Source organism: Pelobates fuscus, chromosome 3 (genome assembly GCF_036172605.1).
Source record: "Pelobates fuscus isolate aPelFus1 chromosome 3, aPelFus1.pri, whole genome shotgun sequence".
NCBI classification, from domain to species: Eukaryota; Metazoa; Chordata; class Amphibia; order Anura; family Pelobatidae; genus Pelobates; species Pelobates fuscus.
The window spans coordinates 137,884,637-137,910,325 of NC_086319.1; the positions used below are offsets into that span (position 1 = coordinate 137,884,637).

Genomic DNA, 25,689 nt, shown 5'->3' on the forward strand with positions numbered 1-25,689 from the left:
ACAGTCAAGTAATGTTCAAATAGTCGAACGGAGCTGTTTGTGCGTAGTGTTAGTGAATTCATCTGGTTTGGTAGATTACTTTTACCGAACGGCGCTTCGTTTGTGTACTTCTAGTCGGACTTAGCTGGAGGTGGAAGTCCCAGCGGTGTTCGCGAAGTCGAGTGTCCGATTTTAGTTCCACGCACTCGACGGCCAAACACCGCTGCCTTTGTTTGTGTCTCAAGATGGTCGCCGCCACGTGTTCGTCTATACGGACGGCGATCGTTTCTGGAGGTGTTAACTGTTAATGAGCGGCACACTCCATATCTGGGTGGTCTAGCGTTCAATAGTTCGGTTGTCGAACAAAACCGTGGGAACCAATTTAGGGAATTAATTTATACGAACGGCCAGGTAAAACAGGGGAAAAGCTTAGAGTTCAAAGTAAGGGGAGTATGTTTTGCACAGTTATTGTAACTCCAAAACATAGGGGGAAATGAGGAGGGGGAAATGGGGGTACGGACAGCCGGAGCCGGTATAAGAATATGGTAGCATGGTCCATTCTGCTACATATCTTGTAGGGCAAAAAACACACATGGAAGAGAAAAGGAGATATCGCCTAATTGTTTAGTTTGGATAAGTCCAAACTGACAGATAAATGCCTTTCTATACTGCAGTTTAACAATCAAATAGAAGCGAAATTATAATAAAAGTGCATGAATGTAGTATAGTTTAGGTACTGTGACAAACTTACTTTCCTGTGTATGTTTGTCCAGGATCTCTTGGCAACTGCACAGCCCTCTAGGGTAAGAAAACCAGGTCCAGACCACGTCCAGTTTAAAAAAAAAAAAAAAAAAAAAAAAAAAAGGCCTCTGGCCTGTTTATTTTCTGTTGTTCAGAAGTAACAGGATACAATAAACAGCAAAAACCTTCTTTCTCCACAAAGCACTTTCTTTCTCCTAAAAACACTTCCCTCACTCCACCTTGCTTTAACCCCTTAAGGACCAAACTTCTGGAATAAAAGGGAATCATGACGTGTCAGACATGTCATGTGTCCTTAAGGGGTTAACTGCAGTTATATAGCTGCTCAGGTCCGTCACTCAGGGGATTGCCTTAACGACGAGTGATGGACCTCGTCCGTCACCCGTTAAAATTAACCCCAGATCGCCGCAATCGCGGCGATCGTGGGGTTAATGGTGCTGCGGTCTGCATCTGCATTAGAGGCAGACCGGGAGCACCGGATCGGGCTGTCAGAGTACATGTGCCGCTCTGACAGCATGTCAGAGCGGGCACATGTGCTCTCTATACTCACCTCCGCCTCCCTGCACTTTCTGGTTCTGTGTGAAGTGCAGGGAGCCGGATCTTCAGTGATCCTGCCCCCTGGTGACAAAACAAAGTTAAATTAAAATCCCACCCCCCTTTACCCCCCCCCCCCCCTTTACCCATTTTAATATAAAATTAACCCCTTCCCTGCCAATTGATCACTGACTACAGTGATCAATTGGCAGGGATTACATTTTACTATGATCTGATTTTTTTTTTTTTAACCCCTGAGGGTTAATTATTTTTTTTTAACCCTCAAGGGTTAAATGTATTTTATTAATTAATTTACATTTTTTAAAGTTATAAATTTAGCTAGCTGGGGAGGGTGGAAGTTAGTGGGGAATTGGGGGATTTAGTATTAGGCTAACTAGGGGGTTAACGTTAAAAAAAAGTTTAAAAATAAGCTTAAAAAAGTTTTAATAACGTTTAAGTAAAAAATGTAAAAAAATAAACCCTTTACCCAGTCCAAATAAAAATTAACCCCTTCCCTGCCAGTCGATCACTGCCTACAGTGATCAAAATACAGATCACAGTATTATACTGTGATCTAATTTTTTTTTAACCCCTGACGATTAACTTTTATTTATTTTTTAACCCTCAGGGGTTAAATTAATTTAACTAATTTAAATATTGTATAATTAAATATTTTGCTAGCTGGGGTGGGTGGGAGTTATGGGAAAATGGGGAATTTACTGTTAGTGCTGCTTACTGCTAGTTAGGGGTTAACGTAAAAAAAAAGCTTAGAAAAATGTTAAATCTGTAAAAAAAAGTTTTACGAAAGTTTAGGAAACTTTAAAAAAATGAATAAGCAAAACAAAAGTTTAAAAAATAGTTTTAAAAAGTAAAAAAAGTTTTAAAAAGTAAAAAAATACATTTAATAACGCTCATTACCACTACACCTGGTACAAGCTAGCGGAAAAATGATCCCACGCTAAGGTTCAAAATATGCCTTTTAAAATACCCTGGGATGTCTTATTTAAGAAATGGTATGGCTTTATGGGGTATTTGGTTTATATAGCCTGGTAAAATACTCTAAAATGGGACATGGGCACAGCGTAAAAATTTAAAGTTTGAAAAAAAATGGAATGGCTGTGTCCCAAATGTGCCCCTCCGATGTCCACATATACCTGGCAAAGGTACATACGGGGGTATTTTTGTACTCAGCAGACATAGCTGAGCAACATATGAAGTATTATACAGTGGTAGTACACATATGGTTTGCAAAATATACTGTGCAAACTCACTTAGTGTGTCAAAAAGGCAGAAAAAAACGCTTATTACCACTACACCTGGTACACGCTAGCGGAAAAATGATCCCACGCTAAGGTTCAAAATATGCCTTTTGAAATACCCTGGGGTGTCTACTTTAAGAAATGGTAGGCCTTTGTGGGGTAGTTTGAATTTAAAACCTGCGAAGATGCTTGGAAATTGCACTTAGGCCCGGCGTCAAAATTCAAAGTTCGGTAAAAACTGATATGGCTTGGTCTCCTATATGGCACTGTAGCTTCACGAAATAGTGCCATAGACATACAATGGGGGTGTCATTTTACTCAGAAGACTTAGCTGAGCATAATTTGGGGGGTTTGAACTTAGTGGCACATATGAAATATACAAAATGCCCAGCAAAAATGCAATCCGTATGTAAAAAATGCACAAAATTATTTTTTACCACATACTTTGGCATGTAATGGTAAAAAAATGGGGGCATGTTAAGGCACAATATGCACCTTATGAGATACCCTGGGGTGTCTACTTTTACAAATGGTAGGCCTTTGTGGGGTTTTTTTGAACAGTCAAACTGTTATAATAACCCAAATGGAAGCATAGGCTCATTAAATCCGTCTCTCAAAATTCTACTGTGAATACTGAAAAGGACAGGTCTCCTGTATGGCACTGTAGCTTCACGAAATAGTGCCATAGACATACAATGGGGGTGTCCTTTTACTCAGAAGACTTAGCTGAGCATAATTTGGGGGGTTTGAACTTAGTGGCACATATGAAATATACAAAATGCCCAGCAAAAATGCAATCCGTATGTAAAAAATGCACAAAATTATTTTTTACCACATACTTTGGCATGTAATGGTAAAAAAATGGGGGCATGTTAAGGCACAATATGCACCTTATGAGATACCCTGGGGTGTCTACTTTTACAAATGGTAGGTCTTTGTGGTTTTTTTTTTTGAACAGTCAAACTGTTATAATACCCCAAATGGAAGCATAGGCTCATTAAATACGTCTCTCAAAATTCTACTGTGAATACTGAAAAGGACAGGTCTCCTATATGGCACTGTAGCTTCACGAAATAGTGCCAAAGACATACAATGGGGGTACCGTTGTATTCAGCAGAAGTAACTGAACACATAATAAAACTTTGTACAGGAATAGCACACACCAACTTTACAAAATACACATGAGAAGTTCTTTGTTATAAGTTTGTGTGCGAAAACCCCCAAAAAACACAATTTTACTCCAATATTTAGCAGAGGTTGGCGGTAAAATGGCTAGGTAGAAAAGTGTCAAAACAACCTTGGGTAAATAGCCTGTGGTGTCTACTTTATATAAATATATACTTTTGTGTGGCAATTTTGTTTTCTTTTATGGCTATAAAGCTTACAAGACAAACATACCAAATTCTAAAATCGCTCCATATTAAAAGTTTATTTTACTCCTTAACTACCAAAAAAAACCTGAAAATACCAGACACATTATATATTCTGTAAATCAGAACAACTAAATGAATTTATTTTTAATTACTTTCCTTAACCTGCACTAATTAGGCACACATTATTGCAAAAACTGTAAAAAAAAAATAAATCAATTTTTTTCATTTTTTTTGCATTTTTCTGTATTTTTTTTATAATAAATAAGCATGTATATATATATATATATATATATATATATATATGTTACATCAATTGAAAGCCCTTTCTGTCCTTTAAAAAACGGTATATAATATGCGTCGGTGCAATAAATTAGTCAAATGCAAATTGCAGTTGAACGCAAACAGCAAAAAATGCCGTTGTCACAAAGTGAAAGACAAGCTTCCGAAGCTCTGTCCTTAAGGGGTTAAGGGGTTAACCCCTTCAGGACGGAGTCAATAGTGCACGTTCTGATCAAAACGTAAACAAAAACTGGAATTTGCGCTATATGTCTGTTCACCCATAGTTCCCCTCTTTCAGATTATATGCACCCACATTTATTATATATCATTTTGTTCAGGAGAAACAGGGCTTTAATCTATCATTAACTATTCATATATGGAACATAATTTATTATGAATAAAATAAAAAAAAATGTGAGAAAATAAGATTTTACTTTTTTAAATTTGCATTTCCGTCTCACATTTTAACTGTGAATGTTAGGTGTTACTGCAAAAAAATGCACATATTTGTAATCAGCGATGTCTCACGAGTACAACAGTACCCCCCATTAACAGGTTTTATGTTGTTTTGGAAAGTTAAAGGGTCAAATATAGAACACTCCATTTTCAAATTGAAATTTTCCAGATTAGTAATGTTACCTTTGAGACGGTGTGGTAGCCCAGGAATGAGAATTAGCCCCATAATGGCATAGCATTTGAAAAAGTAGACAAGCCAAGGTATTGAAAGTGGGGTATGTTTAGTCTTTTTTAGTAGCCATTTGGTCACAAACACTGGCCAAAGTTAGCGTTCATATTTGTTTTTGTGTGAAAAAAGCAGAAAACTAATATTTGGCCAGTGTTTGTGACTAAGTGGCTACTAAGAAAGACTGGACATACCTTACTTGCAATACCTTGGGTTGTCTACTTTTGCAAATGGTATGCCATCATGGGGGTAATTCTCATTCCTGGGCTACCATACGCTCTCAAAGGCAACATAACCAATCTGGCAAATTTCAATGTGAAAAAAATGAAATGCAAGCCTTATATGTGACTCTAACTTTCCAAAACACCATAAAACCTGTACATGGGGGGTACTGTTATTCTCGGGAGACTTCACTAAACCCAAATATTAGTGTTTTAAAACCGTAAAACATGATACAACAATAATATAGACCATAAAAGTGCCGTTCGTTTGTAAAAATTGCGGAAAACTTCACTTTTATTTAAAATATCATCGTTGTAATACAATTCACCAGTTTGAAACACTAATATTTGAGTTCAGCGAAGTCTCCCGAGTAAAACAGTACCCCCTATGTACAGGTTTAATGGTGTCTTGGAGAGTTACAGGGTCAAATATAGTGCTTGCGAATTTAATTCTCTGCACTTTCTCCCTGTGTCAGGCATGTCAATCAAATTTTAATTAATCAAATCACATAATTATGTTAAAAGATTACTTAAATATACACGTAGAATTGTAATATATATGCATTTATAGGGATTTAAATTCTACGTGTATACTAATGTAATTTTTTATGTAATTATATGTACCGTATTTATCGGCGTATAACACGCACTTTTTCTCCCTGAAAATAGGGGGGAAATCATGGGTGCGTGTTATACGCCGAAATCCCATATTTACTTACCTGTCTTGAAGCGTGGGCCGGTGTTCAGCGCGCACTGGGGTACTGGAACTTAAATTTCAGGTTCCGGTTTCCGGCGGGACTGAAAGGAAGTGTGCACTCTATTGTGTAAATATGGGACAAGAGGGAAAGTGCACTAGGGGACACTATGGGAGGGGGGGGACACACACCGGCCCAAGCTTCAAGACAGGTAAGTAATTATGGGACAAGAGGGAAAGTGCACTGGGGGACACTATGGGGAGGGGGGGGGAGAATACTATGGAAAGGGGGTAACACTATGGGAGGGGGGTGGAGAATACTATGGAAAGGGGGGGAACACTATGGGAGGGGGGGGAACACTATGGGAGGGGGGGGAACACTATGGGAGGGGGGGAACACTATGGGAGGGGGGGAACACTATGGGAGGGGGGGAACACTATGGGAGGGGGGGAGAATACTATGGAAAGGGGGGGAAGAATACTATGGGAGGGGGGGAAGAATACTATGGGAGGGGGTGGAGAATTCTATGGAAAGGGGGTGCGTGTTATACGCCGATAAATACGGTATTTATCTATCTATCTATATATATATATATATATATATATATATATATATATATATATATATATATATATATATATATATATATATATATATATATATATATATATTTATATTTATTTGCGCTTATTTGTATTTTATATATAGATAGATATATATAGAAGGTCATTCTAAGTGTATTTTGTTACACATATATATATATATATATATATATATATATATATATATATATATATATATATTAACAAAATACACTTAGAATGAAATTACATATGCATATATAATTTATATAAAATTTTATTTATTTATTTCATTATTTTATTTATTATTTTAATTATACGTATTTATATATAATATATATGTACATCTATTATATATATATCTATCTATAATATATATACATATTATATATAACTTCATTCTAAGTGTATTTTAATATTAATATATACTAATATTAAAATACACTTTGTAATATGTCACGATAGAAGGGAAGTTGGGCGCAACCCCCTATGTCATCAGCTCAGTGTATGCCCCATCGGTACCAAATGGCACGTTCTGGAGCCATTACGCATCACACATACAAGCCTACGCAGGCAAGAGGCTTGTATGTGTGATGCGTAATAGGTGGGGATTGTAACGCCACACATATCCCGGCCATAGACAGGTCGACTCGCGAGGCAACTGCCCCACAACCTTCCAGAAACGACGTATACTTTGCACAATTCCTAGCCACACAAACACTGATAGATATATGGAGGGCACAACATCCATCAGACCGCGACTATACCTTTTACTCGAACCCACACAATACATACTCACGCATAGACCATTTCCTAATCTCCCCGAACCTGACAACCCAGATAACCCACACATCCATAGGCAATATCTCATGGTCGGATCATGCGGACATAACAATTACCATCCGCATACCAGACCTGAAAAGGCCTTGGACTTGGAGACTGAACCCACTACTTCTCCATGATAACCAAATAAGACTCTCACTTGCTCAATCCATAAAAGAATACTTCGATACCAACGCAACCTCGGTAGCCTCCCCGATAACGCTATGGGCGGCGCATAAGCCAGTGATAAGGGGAACCCTCATTAGCTTAGCTTCAGCCCATAAAAAAAGGAAAATGCAACAAATAACGGACACGCTAACAGACCTAAGAAGACTAGAAATGAACCACAAACACAACCCTCAGCCACAAACACTACGCGATCTAACAGCCACTAGAGATCTTCTCAAACAACTCACCCTCACAGACACGACCAAAGCAATGATGTGGCTCAAACAAAAATTCTATGAAAAGGGCAATAAAGCCGACACTATGCTTGCCCGACGACTCAAAAAACGCATAGAAGCCAAAAAAATCTCATCTATACGCACAAAGACAGGCACCATTAGCGACATACCTGATCAGATAGGAGACACATTCCAACAATACTTTAAATCACTATACAACCACTCCCCCCACCTAAACCACAAGTCCATTACATACCGGGATTTACTGGATAAATATTTACAACGCATAAAACTACCCACCTTGTCCCAAGACGCCAGACAAGCCATAGAAGCTGAAGCGACGGTAGAAGAGATGGCAACGGCATTAGGAGCCTGTAAACCTAACAAAAGCCCAGGCCCCGACGGATACACCGCCCTCTATTATAAAGAATTTGGCCCTCTGCTCCTTAAACACCTCTGCGCAGTCTTTAATGCTACCCTGAAAGGAGACCACCTCCCGCCTGACATGACAATGGCGAACATATGTTTGCTCCCCAAACCTAACAAAGACCTCACAGAACCGGATCACTATAGACCCATATCTCTACTAAACGTAGACCTCAAAATCATGAGCAAGATGATGGCCACCAGACTCAACCCATACCTAGATATGCTAATCCACCCGGATCAGGTGGGCTTCATCCCCAACAGGCAGGCTTTAGATAACACACGCAGAAATATAGACATCATATGGTTGGCCCAACACCGCAAAATCCCCACCACAGTAATAGCCTTAGATGCCGAGAAGGCGTTTGACCGCCTTCTTTGGCCCTTCCTATATCGCACATTGGAACACATGAACTTTCCAAATCCATTCCTAGCGTTTCTACAGGCCACGTACCACTCACCACAGGGAGCCCTGCTGCTCCCTAACATTTCACCATCCAGATTCCCAATCCTCAACGGTACAAGGCAAGGCTGTCCACTCTCGCCCCTCATGTTTGCGTTGTCCCTGGAACCGCTACTCCAGGCTATTCGCGACAACCCTAGTATAATGGGAGTAAATATCAGAGGTGAATCATATACGATATCCGCATACGCAGACGATATACTCCTCACGCTCACCGACCCGGATCACTCCATAGACCCATTATTAGACACCATAAACGAATACGCAGCAGTGGCAGGGTACAAACTAAACATCGCGAAATCAGAAATACTACCTATACAGATCTCAGAAACACAACTAATTGATCTAAAACGCAAATACCCGTTCCGAATATGCCCTGCGGACATCACATACCTGGGAATCCAGCTCCCAGCCGACCTACACACCCTTTACGAGAAAAACTATACACCTCTGATACGCCAAGCACATGCCGACCTCCGAAAATGGGAGACCCTGGGAATATCGTGGCTAGGCCGAGTTACAACTATAAAAATGAACCTACTCCCCAGATTACTATATCTTTTTCAGACACTACCCATTCCCCTCCGCACAACAGACATCAAATCGTTACAAACAGCGGTTGACAAATTCATCTGGAATGGCCGTAAACCCCGGGTCCGTAGAACCACACTCTATGTCCCTAAGAAGCAAGGAGGCCTAGGACTACCAAACTTCTTCCACTATCATGCAGCAGCCCAACTGGCCCAAATTCAACAATGGCACGCACCCCCGCAAACTAAGCGGTGGGTAGACATTGAACACACTATATTTGGAAGAGACCTTCCATCCCTCTACATGTGGGTCCCCAGACCCCATAGACCACTGCCCCCCCCAACCGCCCCAACCATCACTCATTCTCTAGACCTATGGGACAAGCTACAGGATAAATTTGACCTATCCTCATTCCTTTCCCCTATGACCCCAATATGGAGGAACAAGCTATTCCCACCTGGGCTTACCCCAACACATTTTGCCAGTTTTGATCAGAGAGACATAGAGAGACTAAAGCACCTATATCTACACAACAAAGTGATCTAATTCACAGAAATCAAAGACGCTGACACACTGACGACATTCGATCACTTCAGATTCATCCAATTACGGAGCTTCGCCTCCAACCCGATGATAAAACAAGCAGGCACAGCAACACTCTCCCGATTTGAAAAAGATTGCATGAAACACCCGACCAGAAAAGGACAAATCTCCGACCTATACACGACCCTAGCGACTCACTCTACCCAGGTCATTCTCCCATATATCGCGGCATGGGAAAAGGATCTGGGACCTCCAGGAGAAAACACAGACTGGGCAGAAATATGGGAAGCTACGGCAACCATATCTATCTGTGTAACACATACGGAACAAGCATATAAGATGCTATTCCGATGGTACCTCACACCTAAGCGACTAGCAATTATACACAAAACACCAGACACTTGCTGGAAACTATGTGGTGAACAAGGAACGTTTATCCACTGTTGGTGGACTTGCCCCAAACTCAAACCCCTATGGACAAAAGTCACAAACCTACTGTCCAAGATACTGCATAAACCATACCCACTAGACCCTTGGGCGTTACTGCTATCAAAACCCCTGGAAGACCTCACAAGAGCTGAAAATAAACTTAGCGCTCGCATAGCCCTCGCAGCTAGGAGAGCAATAGCGGAACTATGGTCGACTCCCCGAATCCCATCCCCGACAATTATCACGAAAAAAATCTTAGAACACATACAAATGGACAAACTCACATCCTTACTACACGACACGCCTAACCGCTTCCACAAATTCTGGGACCCATCGATTGAGGGAGACACATCTTTACCCTGGTAAATGCAATAAAACAAATAAAGGACTTAACGCCCCTGCAGCACCCCAAAGTACACGGACAGGGAATAGCCCTATAACCAAGAGGAATACCCAGAGCCTGTATACCACCGAACCCCTTCGGACCGGGGCCCCGTGCCTCGCCCTGTCCCATACACGGCCAAAAAGTTCTCAGTAGGGACAAACCACCTTAAGACCAACCCACTACTCCTGACCCCACCATCTCACCTTTTGTACGTCAAACATAATCATCAGCAGACCTATTGCACGCAATACGCAAACCCAGACACACCCAGACAGGAGCTACAAAATCCAAACCTACAACGGACGAAAGTACCGATTATAGCTACACAAGCCTACCACGTACTAACTCGGGGAGACAAACAAGATGGTAAAACAGAACAGCCTACAAGCACGACCTCCCTATCCCATCCCACACAACCCCCCACCTGCTATGCCACAACCACACACCTCGGTACACAATCCGACGCATAGCTTAATTATAGGAGGATACTGAAGGATAACGTGAACGAAACCGACAGGGCACCCCTACCCCCGACCTTTCCTATTTCTGTACCCCCCCCCCCAACCCCTAGAACTAGTACAATCCTAAAGGGTACGCGCAGAGCAAAGGTATCTTAAGGAATAACAAATATGGTAACCGAAGATGTATTGTACCTAACATAATGTTTACGTATGCTTGTCACCAGTTTTCGTGACACAATGTGTACGACCTGTATCAAACACTTTATCACCCTGCTCCCTTCTTCTTTTCTGTACCCCTTCTCCAAAAATAATGGAAAATCATTCACATAAATAAAGAATTTTTAAAAAAAAATACACTTTGTATGACGTTGTATATATGTGTATATATATATATATATATATATGTGTGTGTATATATATATATATATATATATATATATATATATATATATATATATATACACTAATAAATGAAAAAATCAAAATGCACTCACAGGTCTTCGTGTTATTGGACAAATTGGTGCTTTATTTGGTCCTCAAAAGTGTACAAAAAATCAATCGACGTTTCGACCCTGCCGGGTCTTTTTCAAGATCATAGAGTACATCTATTTTTACACTTGTTTAATTTTTTTTTTTTTTAAACTTTCCTACCTGCAGGCAGATCCATAGACAGCTATAGGGGGCCATGTGATCGCTCTTTGAGAGCCATCACATGGCCCCGGGGGGCCTCATTTGCCAGAGGGGGGCTGCCTGGGCTGTCAGGCAGCCCCCCAGAAGAGGATCGCGGCGGAGGTGAGTACAACTCATCTCCTGGGGCTTAAAGCCGTTACAGCGTTCCATGCCGCCGCAACGGCTTTAAAGCCCTTTTAATGCGGGACGGCATGGAACGCCGTAACAGCGTTAAGGGGTTAAACTTAACTTTCCCTGGGACTGCATGTGCTTTCCCACATGTCAGGATAGTGGCTGTGCAAAAGTCTGGGTGCCAGATATACACCCCTGACCACCATTCCCAACACTCTCACAGTACTAAAAGTTAGGTTAACAGAACTAGAATGTAGGTTATGCTTATAGATAGATAATGCACGTAAAAGCCCCAAATCTGTAACAAAAGTGTGTTAGGGTATCCTCGGAGTCAATGTTTAACAGTGGAGCGATCCACTATCAATCGGTGATCTAAAACCTTAAGTCTGTGCCTTCGAGGGCACCTAAGCTAGAAAAATTATGAAGTCTAAATTCTTACTACATATGCACTATAATAACTAAACTCTTTCCCTGCCCACCCCAAAGATCGTTCCTAAAAAGTGAAGATATATGAGAGAAATAAATCTGATTTGGAGATATCTGTGATTAGATATATCTGGAGATATCTGTGTAGGGTTGGAGGTTTTTCGGCATGGTAAGGAGTGCGGCTGAGCCCAGACGCGCGTTTCGCCGGTAAGCGTCACTTCAAGGTGGAACCAGTGTGCCGGGTTTTTTGTTTAAATAATCGCTCCCATTAATACGATAGGTCCTTTGTAGCACCAATGATGATGTCTTGATTAACCATATACTGACTGCTATAGACGTAATTGTGTGAACAGTTAACCCTTTCAAAGACATTTTTTCCCAAATTATTATATGTCTATGATCTGATAATTTCCTATGTATATTGGCCCACAAATGAATTATGTTGGACAAATTTATTGAGTGTATATTTAAAAATTAAGCAGTCCGACCGGTGTAGTGATAATCGGTGTATGAGAGTTGATTACGAATGTTAAAGGGACAATAAGATGTCCATATTAATTTAGAAAATCATTAATTTCGATCCGTGGGTTATGAATATTAAAGGGACAGTGAGATGTTCATTATTAGTTTATCAGTATATAAAATAGACAAGTACACACGAGTACAACAGTACCAGCCATGTACAGGTTTTATGGGGTGTTGGGAAATTCTAAGGATAAATATAGCTTTCCCCTTCTCTGTTTTTACACATTGAAATTTGCCAGATTAGTTATGTTGCCTTTGAGAGCATATTGCAGCCCAGGAATGAGAATTACCCGCATAATGGCATACCGTATGCAAAATTAGACAACCTATGGTATTCAAAATGGGGTATGTACAGTCTTTTTTTTAATAGCCACTTAGTCACAAACCCTGGCCAAAGTTAGCATTCATATTTATTTTTTGCATTTATCACACAAAAAAAATTCATTTTCACTGATGACTTCATTGTCGTTAATACATTTTAACTTTTTTGAAATGCGTTTTTGTTTTCAGCGAAAGTCTCGAGTACAACAGTACATCCCATATACAGGTTTTCTGGTGTTTTTGTAAAGTTACAGCGATAAATATAGGGCTTACAAAAATATATATTTTTTTATATAATATAGATGTATATAATTTAATTCGAAGTGTCTTTGGATGTTGTCATACCTGTATATTAATATTAAAATTACAAATGTATATAATTTTTATAAATGGATAGATATTGAAAAACACTTCAAATGAAATTATGTGTGTGTGTGTATATATATATATATATATATATATATATATATATATGTGTGTGTGTATATATATATATATACACATATATATATATTCTAAGTACATATATACAAAAAAATCAATTTTATATACATACATGTGTGTGTAATAAATATATTTTTCAAACTATTCAATACAACCCAAACATGTCGGGCAGTCTGCCTGAACCAGATCGCTGCAGATTAAGTATCTGGAGTGGGGGATAGGGGGATGCAATCTGCAGGGTGTTCTGTGGCCTTAGAGACCACATTTTTGTAGGAAAGCATAGGACATATTGGCCTTTAAAAGAAAAAAAAAATTAATGGTATATAATATTTGCAATTAGAGGTGCAATTTGTGGTTAAAAACAAAGTGCAAAAATTGCACATGTCTTAAATTTGTCTGCTCAAAGTATCTTGAGTATATTCCCTTTTCTGTCATTTTAAAGCATATAAGCATACATAATATGTTGGTACTACATGAATGCTAATATAAGAATTTTAGTTTTTTCTATAAAAAAAGCAAATATATTTAATCCATTTTTAGACACTCGTGTGAAGTTTAACCCCTTAAGGACACATGACATGTCTGACATGTCATGATTCCCTTTTATTCCAGAAGTTTGGTCCTTAAGGGGTTAAGTACAAATACAATGTATAAAAGCAATTGATTATTTTTACCCTTCTCTTTTTGTTTCTGTTTCAAAGAGGTTGCAATCCAAAGTTTTGAAGTTGGTAGATATATCTTATGGTGGCGAAAATGGTTTCAACCAGGCAATTGAGTTGTCTACAGAAGTCCTTTCAAACGTGAAATTTATTCAAGAAAAAAAGTTAATAGGTAGGAAAGTAAAGCTCTTATAACCGTAATTTTTATGTATAAAATTTTACTGTCAACTTTAAGGTGTGTGTGTGTGTGTGTGTGTGTATGTATATGTATATATGTATGTGTTTAATTTTTTTTTTATTATTTATATAGCGCCCTCAGGTTCTGTAGCACTGTACAATGAATATATATATGTGTATCAAAGAGAAGGGGGTGTACCAGCGCTCGTATTCAAATAAGATAAAGAGACAAGATAGTCCAAACAAATCTATATGTATACAAAGCTGCTAGAACACCCAAGTCTTATCTTGTACAATAGAAACAAAAAACCTTGGGTAGGTGAAGCGCTATTACAGGGTAATCGTGATGGAAATAATGGAGAATAAAAGTACACGTGGAAGTACCTTGGGTATTCTTTTATGTCTATATTCACGGTAGTTAATGTTTAGTTCCTGTAAAACATAAACATAATGAACCACACATAGTGCAAACTGTATTAAACAATGATGTATAAAAAGGAAAAGAGAGAATTCCCACTCACAATTTTTGGAGCTAAAATATAATAGCTCAATAGTAGCGCTCTTGGGGTCCGTAAAGGCGACCCTCACCCTTCTTTCATGTGAATGCTCTTTTTTCTTGTTTCCTATAAGGATGGAAAAAGCGCATATGGTGCAATACTGTAGATCTTATGTGTAAAGAATAACTGAGATGTGGTACTCACAAGCTTAGAGCCATCCAAATCGGCTCTGATCCAATCGCTTATGGGGTTAAGGACATTCTTTAAAAATAGCAGGGAGAATGCCAATAGTATGTTTATATAAAAAAATAATATACTTTATTATAGACAGTAAAGATATATATATAAAAAAATAGATTATATATATATATATATATATATATATAATCTCCAAGGTGCTTGTAGTCCAGGTATATAATGACTAATGCCCGGTGCAATTCCAGCAAAAAATCATAGGTATCCAAAAAAAACGGAATGCACTCCAGGGTCTTTGTAAAGTAAAATGTAACTTTTAATTCATATACAAAATAAAAAAAATATACATCAATGTTTCGGCTCACATCTGGAGCCTTCTTCAGGATGGCAGATATGACATGACATACATAGCAAACATAATATATACACATAAAAATTAAGTGCTTACTATCACCAAGTGTGTGTAGAACTGAAACCGCCAAAATGCACGAGAGGAGAGCAGAGTAGATCGTTAAGCCGATACACAGATCGGGTCTGACGTGGATTGTGTGCCAGCGTTGCTAAGCAACAGCTGAAACCTACGTCTTTGTTGCCGATCAGCTACTCCTGTGATTAGGGATTCTGAAGACAATTATCATCAGCCAGCACTGAGAGCTGTGTACTGGGGGAAGCTTCCTACCACTACTAACACATATAAATGCAGTAGGGGATTCTGGGGGTGATCATCCTCAGCCAGCCCAAGGTGCTGTACACTGAGACAGCTCCCGGCCATTAGTTACACACCAAGTGAGAGTTAGTAAACTAAAACAGACCAGACTTGGTCTCGAAGGAGGTGAAGAATATGCATACATTAGAAAGGAGATGGTGAGATGATGGTTATCTGGGGAGGGAAAGTTGATAGACGTGTGTGCAGTGCTAGGGAAAGCACATATGCGAGAGGACCATTCAGTCTAATCTTTAACATAATGAGCATGTGATAAAAGTAACCTTGTCTGCATACCAAGCATAATGACAAGTGGGTACTTGAAGCTGATAACATTGTATCAGTTCTACAGTTAGCAATGAATTAATCAACATTGGATACATACTTAGGCATTACTATCATAATAAAAAGACTCAGGATAAGGGGAAGAAACAAGAATAGAATGACAGATTACAGAAAAGGATGTCTATTCTTTCAACTCTTATAAGTGTTCACATATCTGTATGAATGAGTAGATAGAGGAAAAATCTTGAATAAATAAAGGACATTTCTTATATGGGATAGGGCATCAAAGGTGTGCAGAATGTGCACATAACAATGGAACTCTAAACCCAATGTAGACAAATATACAGGATATACATATGATGACCAAGAGCAAATATATGTGCAATAAATATTGTGATAAACATGTGTTTACAACTAAATGTATTAAAGGGACATGGCAGAATAAATTATGCATTTAAATATTTAGTCACCACAGTATTGGAAACCCGTTATATTAAAAGGAACAAATAAGCATATGTTCAAACTCTGATGTCTTTAAAGGGACATGGCAAATTAAATTAAATTAAATCTCACATTAAGTCCTATGGACCCTACTAATTTGGAAGTCTGTTATATTTAAAGAAACATTGCAAAATACATTTTCTCATTGAGTCCTTTAGGCCAAACTGTATCAAGGGTTCTTATCCAGAAAGTCTCTTTGTAGGAGTAGGATCCTACAATCTCCACCACGGTGTAGAGGGGGTATGTGGTCAATCGCCATAAGTTTAAGTGATGTCAAAGGATGCTCCAACATTAAGAAATGTTTCGCCACAGGGAGTTCGGCTTTGTTGTCTCGATAAGCTGTTCTTATACTGGACCGATGATTCCTTATTCTTTCTCTTAAAGGCAAATCAGTTTTTCCTATATAGGAAAGTCTGCAGGGGCATTGTAGTTTATAGATAACATCTGATGTGCATGTTAGTCTATGTCGTATTTTAAATATTTTGCCGCTGTGTGGGTGTGAGAGCTTTACTGGGAGTCATGTGGCTGCAGGTAACACAACCCAGGCATCTGTAGCACCCTGGAATGGCTGTCAGTTGTTTGGTCGAATAACATTGCACTGGGTCGAAATTTACTAGAAGGTCTGAGATTTCTTCCCCGTCGGAAACACATTGGGGGGTTGAGAAATTCCTTGGGTAGAGTAGAATTATTCGATAAGATTCGTCAATTAGATGTTACAAAGGCGTCTAGGTGATGCCGTGGTATAGGTGGTGGGAAAAAACATCCTGTCGTGCTTTCTTTCCAGTGCTTCTGTTGTGCTGTAACATCTGTTCCATGCTTGTTGTAATACAAGATCTTTGTAGCCTTGATCCTTAAATTTGTTCCACATCTCCCCCATTTGTTGTTGAGCAGTTACTGGATCTGAGTTGTTCCTCATTACCCATAGCAATTGTGAGTATGGGAGGGATGCCTTGAGATGTTGTGGGTGGAAGCTCTCTGCATGCAACAATGTGTTCCTATCTGTAGATTTCGTATATAGACTGTACGTCAATTTATGATCCATAATTTGTATACGTACGTCGAGAAAGTCCACACGTTCCATGTCAGTGGTGATGGTAAGTTGAATTGGTGTGTTCATAGAGTTGATTTGTTCAATAATCTCATTGATAGAATCGGCATCTCCCTTCCAAATGATCAGCATGTCATCAATGAAACGACGGTATAGGATGATATTCTCAGCATGTGGGGTTAAAATGTATTGATGCTCAAAACAATACATATATCCATTGGCATAATTCGGTGCCATGGCTGCTCCCATGGATGTGCCTGTGATTTGTTGGAAGCATTTTTGTTCAAATCTAAAGTACCGTATATACTCGAGTATAAGCCGAGTTTTTCAGCACATTTTTTGTGCTGAAAAACCCCAACTCGGCTTATACTCGAGTCAATGTCTTTATTATGGCAATTTGCATTGCCATAATACAGACAGGGGGCTGTGGGGCTGTCAGAGCTGTAACTTACCTCTCCTGCAGCTCCTGTCAGCTTCCTCCTCCTCCGCGCCGTCCGTTCAGCACCTCGGTCAGCTCCCAGTGTAAATCTCGCGAGAGCCGCGGCTCTCACGAGACTTACAGTGTGAGCTGACAGAAGAGCTGAACGGACGGCGCGGAGGAGGAGAGCTAACAGGAGCTGCAGGAGAGGTAAGTTACAGCACTCATACACACACTCGCTGCACTCATACACACACTCGCTGCACTCATACACACACTCGCTGCACTCATACACACACTCGCTGCACTCATACACACACTCGCTGCACTCATACACACACTCGCTGCACTCATACACACACTCGCTGCACTCATACACACACTCGCTGCACTCATACACACACTCGCTGCACTCATACACACACTCGCTGCACTCATACACACACTCGCTGCACTCATACTCGCACTCGCTGCACTCATACGCGCACTCGCTGCACTCATACGCGCACTCGCACGCACTCATACGCGCACTCGCACGCACTCATGCGCGCACTCGCACGCACTCATACGCGCACTCGCGCGCACTCATACGCGCACTCGCGCGCACTCATACGCGCACTCGCGCGCACTCATACGCGCACTCGCGCGCACTCATACGCGCACTCGCGCGCACTCATACGCGCACTCGCGCGCACTCATACGCGCACTCGCGCGCACTCATACGCGCACTCGCGCGCACTCATACGCGCACTCATGCGCGCACTCATACGCGCACTCATGCGCGCACTCGCGCGCACTCATACGCGCACTCGCGCGCACTCATACGCGCACTCGCGCGCACTCATACGCGCACTCATACGCGCACTCATACGCGCACTCATACGCGCACTCATACGCGCACTCGCGCGCACTCATACGCGCACTCGCGCGCACTCATACGCGCACTCGCGCGCACTCATACGCGCACTCGCGCGCACTCATACGCGCACTCGCGCGCACTCATACGCGCACTCGCGCGCACTCATACGCGCACTCGCGCGCACTCATACGCGCACTCGCGCGCACTCATACGCGCACACACTCATACGCGCACACGCTCACACGCGCACTCGCGCGCACTCGCACGCACTCATGCACGCACTCGCGCGCACTCGCACGCACTCGCACGCACTCATACGCGCACTCGCACGCACTCATACGCGCACTCGCACGCACTCATACGCGCACTCGCACGCACTCGCACGCACTCATACGCGCACACGCACACACGCACACACTCATACACTCATACTCGCACACGCACACACACACACACACACACTAGCTGCACTCATACACACACACGCACGCACACACACACACACACACACACACTCGCTGCACTCATACACACACACGCACACACACACACACACACACACACACACTCGCTGCACTCATACACACACACACGCACACACACACACTCGCTGCACTCATACACACACGCGCGCACACACACACACACACACTCGCTGCACTCATACACACACACGCACGCGCGCACACACACACACACACTCGCTGCACTCATACACACACACGCACACACACACACACACACACACACACACACACACACACTCGCTGCACTCATACACACACACACGCACACACACACACTCGCTGCACTCATACACACACGCGCGCGCACACACACACACACTCGCTGCACTCATACACACGCACACACGCACGCACACACACACACACACACACTCGCTGCACTCATACACACACACACACACACACACACACTCGCTGCACTCATACACACACGCACACACACACACTCGCTGCACTCATACGCACACGCACACACTCGCTGCACTCATACGCACACACACACACTCGCTGCACTCATACACACACGCACACACACACTCGCTGCACTCATACACACACGCACACACACACTCGCTGCACTCATACACACACGCACACACACACTCGCTGCACTCATACACGCACACACACACACTCGCTGCACTCATACACACACGCACACACACACACACACACACACACACTCGCTGCACTCATACACACACGCACACACACACTCGCTGCACTCATACACACACTGTAAATAAATATTCAATTAATATATTTTTTTTATAATCTAATTTTATGTAGAAATTTACCAGTAGCTGCTGCATTTCCCACCCTAGTCTTATACCCTAGTCAATCCGTTTTCCCAGTTTTTTGGGTTAATATTAGGGGCCTCGGCTTGTATTTCAGATAGGTAGTTCAGATTCAGTACTGACTGGAGTAGTTCCAGTGTAAACGCGATCGGCGGTCCTGTGTATGTTGTTGATTCGTTTAAAATGCATCGCATTGCATCAATTCCACCTTGATGAGGTATAGCAGTATATAGGCTTTTTACATCACATGTAACAAGGGTAATCGTGCCTGTTGGTAGCATGGTGTGATCGAGAAGCTTCAGTAGTTCCGGTGTGTCGTTCAATGTTGTAGGATCTCGTGCATTTTGGCGGTTTCAGTTCTACACACACTTGGTGATGGTAAGCACTTAATTTTTATGTGTATATATTATGTTTGCTATGTATGTCATGTCATATCTGCCATCCTGAAGAAGGCTCCAGATGTGAGCCGAAACGTTGATGTATATTTTTTTATTTTGTATATAAATCAAGTTACATTTTACTTTCCAAAGACCCTGGAGTGCGTTCTGTTTTTTTGGAGAGATATATATTATTAACCATTTGAATTTTTAGAATATGTGAACTTTCTATGAAACATTACTGGTCTATGAAATAGAAGGTGTCAGGGTTTATATTTATATTTTATTGATATTAAATTCTGTCTAAATAAAACTTTAGTAATAACATCATACTCCTATACCTCCTGTATGATATTTCTTTAAGAGCTTACCAGCCGTCTAAATTTCCAACATATGAATTCTCCATAAAATGTTATTGATCTGTGGAATATGAGGTGAATATAAATTGTGCTGGCTGACTCATTATACAAATGAGAACCTCTTGCACTCCTACAAAAATCAATAATATAACAAAGTATTCTGTGTTATCAGGCGCTTAAAATAAATAGTAACAAGTGCTCTTATAATACAGCAGCTCTCACACACAAAATAGGTACTCTCCAATCCTATCGTGATTAAATGTGAAATAAACACTAATTTACATAACCAGTATGCAATAGTGGAAGTGTGTAGCGCTAAATAATATTAACTTACCGTATTTTTCGCTCCATAAGACGCACTTTTTTTCCCCTCAAAAGTGAGGGGAAATGTCTGTGCGTCTTATGGAGCGAATATGAAGCTTTAGTTAACTGTCTTGTAGCGTTGGCCGGCAGCACAGGGCGCACCGCGGTACTGGAACTTCAATTTCAGGTTCCGGTTTCCGGCGGGACTGAAAGGAAGTGCGCACTCAGCTCAGTGTGCACACTTCCTTTCAGGTGCAGAAGGACGTGGTTGTACACCATATAATAGGAAGCACTCACGTGGTTCAGAGCCTATTGAGGATTGGCTCTAATCACTCTTGCCTTGTGTCCTTTAGGTGACACACACCTTCAACTCCAGATACAGGATATTCCTCAGAACAAGAGAAAAAGAACAGGGAGAATTCGCCCTAGTGTTGAAATCCTTAAAACCGCAATATACACACATATATATGAAGGTGAAGATTGCTTCTCACCTGGATAAGAGCCTGTAACCTGGCTCTAAGTAGATAGACATAGGAGTCCTTTTTGGGATGACTCTTTCCCTCTTTTGTAGGATGGAAGGTACACCAAATATACTTATGGAAAATAAAAATGATATTTATTGCATACACTTAAAATCAATATGATACATACAGTATATAGGTGTGCCCAAAACGCGTTTCGCCGATTCCGTTCGGCTTTCTCAATTGGTAATTTCCATCCAGTTCTCTTCCTGTTCATAAATCCCGCCTCCCGTCCTGATTGGTGGTCGGAGATCGAAAACCGACCAATCACGGACGTCTCTGCGAGGGAGATTAAAGTGCTCCAGCTGTATTGCTTCATCCCTTAGCGGTGACGTCATCATGCACGTACATACGATCGTGCGGACGGCGTCACTTCCGGGAATGTGAAAGAGTAGTATTCACATTAGTCCTGGATATCCAATTCTTCTTTCTTCAATTTGGCTGACATCACTTCCTTTTTTTCCCCCAAAAGTCTCCCCTCCAGTCCATTATAGTAGTTCGTTCGTCCATTTTGATTAGTGGCGAAAGTATTGGAAAAATCAAAGAATCGTCCATGGTGCAGTTTTTAGTCTCCAATCCTGAGATAAATATGCTCATATTTGAGCATTTAGACATAAACAGTAAACAATAAAGTGCATCAATTAATGTTATCAAGGAAAAACATACTTAAAGGGGAACATGTGTATTATTTCAAATAAGAGATGTTGGTGCAGAGTGATGTTTTAACCACTAGAAATATAAGGATTTATCAATAAATTCCCATTAAGGGGGGGGGGAAGAGAGAGAGAGAGAGACACAGTTCCAGGATACGTTTGACAATCTTTATTTGGGTACACAGCTTTGTACCCAAATAAAGATCCCTCAAATTGCAATCAATAAAATTATGTAAAAATATGACATAAATATGAACGTAGGATTGAAATATATATACAAATTTATATATTTGAAGTCTACATGTGTATATATATGTAATTATGTATATGGACTTATGTATATTTCGTATTTATTATCATTTTATTCTAAGTGTATTTTGATTTAAATATATATTATCAAAATACAGTTAGAATAAAATATATATATAATTTGTAATTTTAAAAATAAAAATGTAAAAATAATTTTGCAAACATTTTAAATATATATATATATATATATATATATATATATATATATATATAAATATTTTAATATATATATCATTTTTTTTAAATGTTTGCAACATTTTTACATTTTTATTTGTATTTACTTATTTGTATTTACTTATTTATATTTTAGAATATATACAATATGTAGTTATTATTTATACATGTGTAATTTAATTATGAATGTATTTTTATATTATATGTATATAAAAATACACTTAGTTTGACATGTATGTATAAATGATATGTATTAAGGCCACTTGGCCTGTAAAAAAATGTGTTTTTAAATAGTACTATTTAGGATTTGAAATCACTGTTTAGTTAATAAGCGAGTGCACTGGTTTGTGTATTTTATATATATATATATATATATATATTGTAGCAAAGAACAGCCGCTCACCGGTCTTGTAAAAGTCCAAAATTTATTTAAATAAAGTTAAGAGAGACCAACGTTTCAGTCCCAGCTCGGGACTTTCCTCAGGGTAACAAAACAATAATAAATACAAATGCAAAGTACTGACAATATATAGGTAGAATATAATTAGTAAAACTCACCCAGGTGCAGTAGATGTGTATCAGCCGTGTACCGGAGCACTTCCGGGTATGCGCGCGCACACCCGCATAAACTCCGCCCCCTTTACATGCACGTGATACGTGCGGTGATGTGTGTGTTGTATATATGGTTGTTAAGCAACATTACGTGCCCAGATTCTCCAGCCTGAATGGGAGTGTGGTGAATGAGTTTAAACACTGTGATTTGTGAAGACTATTCAGATGTGCATCATATCTGTCCTAGCTTGTTGCAAAATTGTGCTTCAAACTGGGGTTCTTTTTTTTTTTTTTTCCTTTTGGATCAACAGCAAAAAACAGGTGTGAGGAAGGCTGAACTTGATGGACGCAAGTCTCTTTTCAGCTATCTAACTATGTAACTATATGGAAGACTGTGTCTATTCTGCTGTGTTGCAGAGCCTAGTTGCAAATATTATAGATAACTGCAAAAGCATGAATTTGCTGATATATTAAGTGTCACACGTGCAAATGACACCCATTACAGTGTAATGTGCATTGAGACCCATCCAACAGTACATATTTATATAGAAATATAAATTTAATGAAAAAAAGCCATAAAGTAAATATAAGTGTAATAGTACATCGTGATTCATATCTATCTATACAATAAAGGCAAATGCCCGAGCATCACAATAACCAATATACATAACTAAATACAAAATAATGCATTGTATAAAATAGTACAAGCTATAGGAATTTAAATAAATGAATAATATGGGATATTTTCATTTAACCCTCTCGGTGCCATTGTGCCCAACTGATAAATCCAAAACGCTTCCTTTTGGAGCAGCATCCGTCCTCTGTTACCACCCCTCTTGGGACAAGGTATGTGGTCTATACTCACAAATTTGAGGGAGGATAATGGATGTCCTTTCTCCAAAAAATGTTTGGCCACCGGTTTGTCAGATTGGCCATCGCGATAGGCCAGCCTGATACTTGACCGGTGGCCGCGTATGCGCTCGCAGATGGGGTTTCCGTTTTGCCCACATAATATAGTCCACAGGGACACATGAGCTTATAAATGACAAAAGATGTCTTACAGGTAATGGTATACCTAATGTCATATGTTTTATTAGTGTGTGGATGGCAAAACTTTTTGGATGGAATCATGTGCCCGCAGGTAACGCACCCCAGGCACCGTATACAACCACGTATGTTGGCCTTTAAAGTCTTGGTGTAACTGTCCACAGGATCTGTGTGTACCAAAATATCACGTAGGTTCCTGTTTCTTCTGTAACAGATCATGGGCGGTTCTTTGAAGATTTTAGGCAGGGAGTCATCCGTGGATATCATTTTCCAGTTGTCCTTAATTAGTGCAGAGTTGTGGAATGTCAACGGAAACACCATGCGTTGTGAAAAGTTAGCCTTAGCCTGATTCGGGGCTAACCTGGCTTGAGTGAGTGCCTCTTGTAGTACTCGACCTTCATACCCTCTATTCACAAACTTTTGGGTCATTGATTCCAGTTGTATCTCTGCTGCCACTGTATTTGAGTTATTACGTATAACTCTCTGATATTGTGCCTTGGGTATAGATTTTTTTCAAGGCCCATGGGTGTGCGCTCTGTGCGTGCAAAAGGGTTTTCCTATCAGTCGGTTTAGAGAACAAAGTGTACTCAATTCCATTTACTCCATAGGACAGCTCCAAATCTAGGTATTGGACGGAGTGTTTACTGATATTGGACGTAAACCTAATTGGTGTAGGTAACTGGTTCAATGCTTGTATCATGTCCTGTGCTTGTTCTGCTGTGCCGTTCCAGATTATAAGGAGGTCATCAATGTAGCGATAGTACCCCGTGATGAATCTTGCATATGGGGTTAATATGTATTGTACCTTATACATATACATATATGCGTTCGCATATCTTGGCGCTACTGCCGAGCCCATAGAGGTTCCCGCTATCTGTAAATACCATTGCTCTTCAAATCTAAAGTAATTGTTGTTCAGAATAAAGGATAGTAGCTCCAATACAGATTCAATCGGAGGGCCTCGATATAGTGATGTATTACATAGCACTTGACGCATCGCCTCTACCCCATCTATGTGTGGGATGACCGTATATAAATTGGACACGTCCATGGTGATAAAAATCGGTGTTGTATCTTTGAAGTTCAAGGATTTAAGGTGTTGTAGTAAAGACTGTGTGTCTTTAACACGGGTATATAGGGCTTCGACTGTTTTTTTACAGATGAAATCAAGCCACTGTGCAATGGGTTCAAGTACACCGTCGGTGGCTGAGACAATGGGTCTCCCCGGGGGTCTCTGAGCATTCTTGTGTATTTTCGGGATGCTGTATATCACTGGAGTGCGGGGGAAGGTTTTATTCAAAAAAATTATATAATTCTATGTCAATGTATCCAGCTCTTAAAGACATATCCAGTATATCTACAATATATTTTCAAGTTTATATATA

The 25,689-nt window shown here is 40.3% G+C and overlaps 1 protein-coding gene across 2 annotated transcripts in view; it reads left to right on the forward strand.

Annotated features, from left to right (window-relative positions):
- Positions 1-25,689, forward strand: part of ETF1 (eukaryotic translation termination factor 1) — a 139,883-nt gene that overhangs the window by 82,954 nt on the left and 31,240 nt on the right. For both annotated transcript variants that reach the window (XM_063445277.1, XM_063445276.1), the window contains exon 7: positions 14,045-14,174. In XM_063445277.1, coding sequence (XP_063301347.1) covers positions 14,045-14,174 — 130 coding nt within the window. The remainder of the gene's footprint in view (positions 1-14,044; positions 14,175-25,689) is intronic.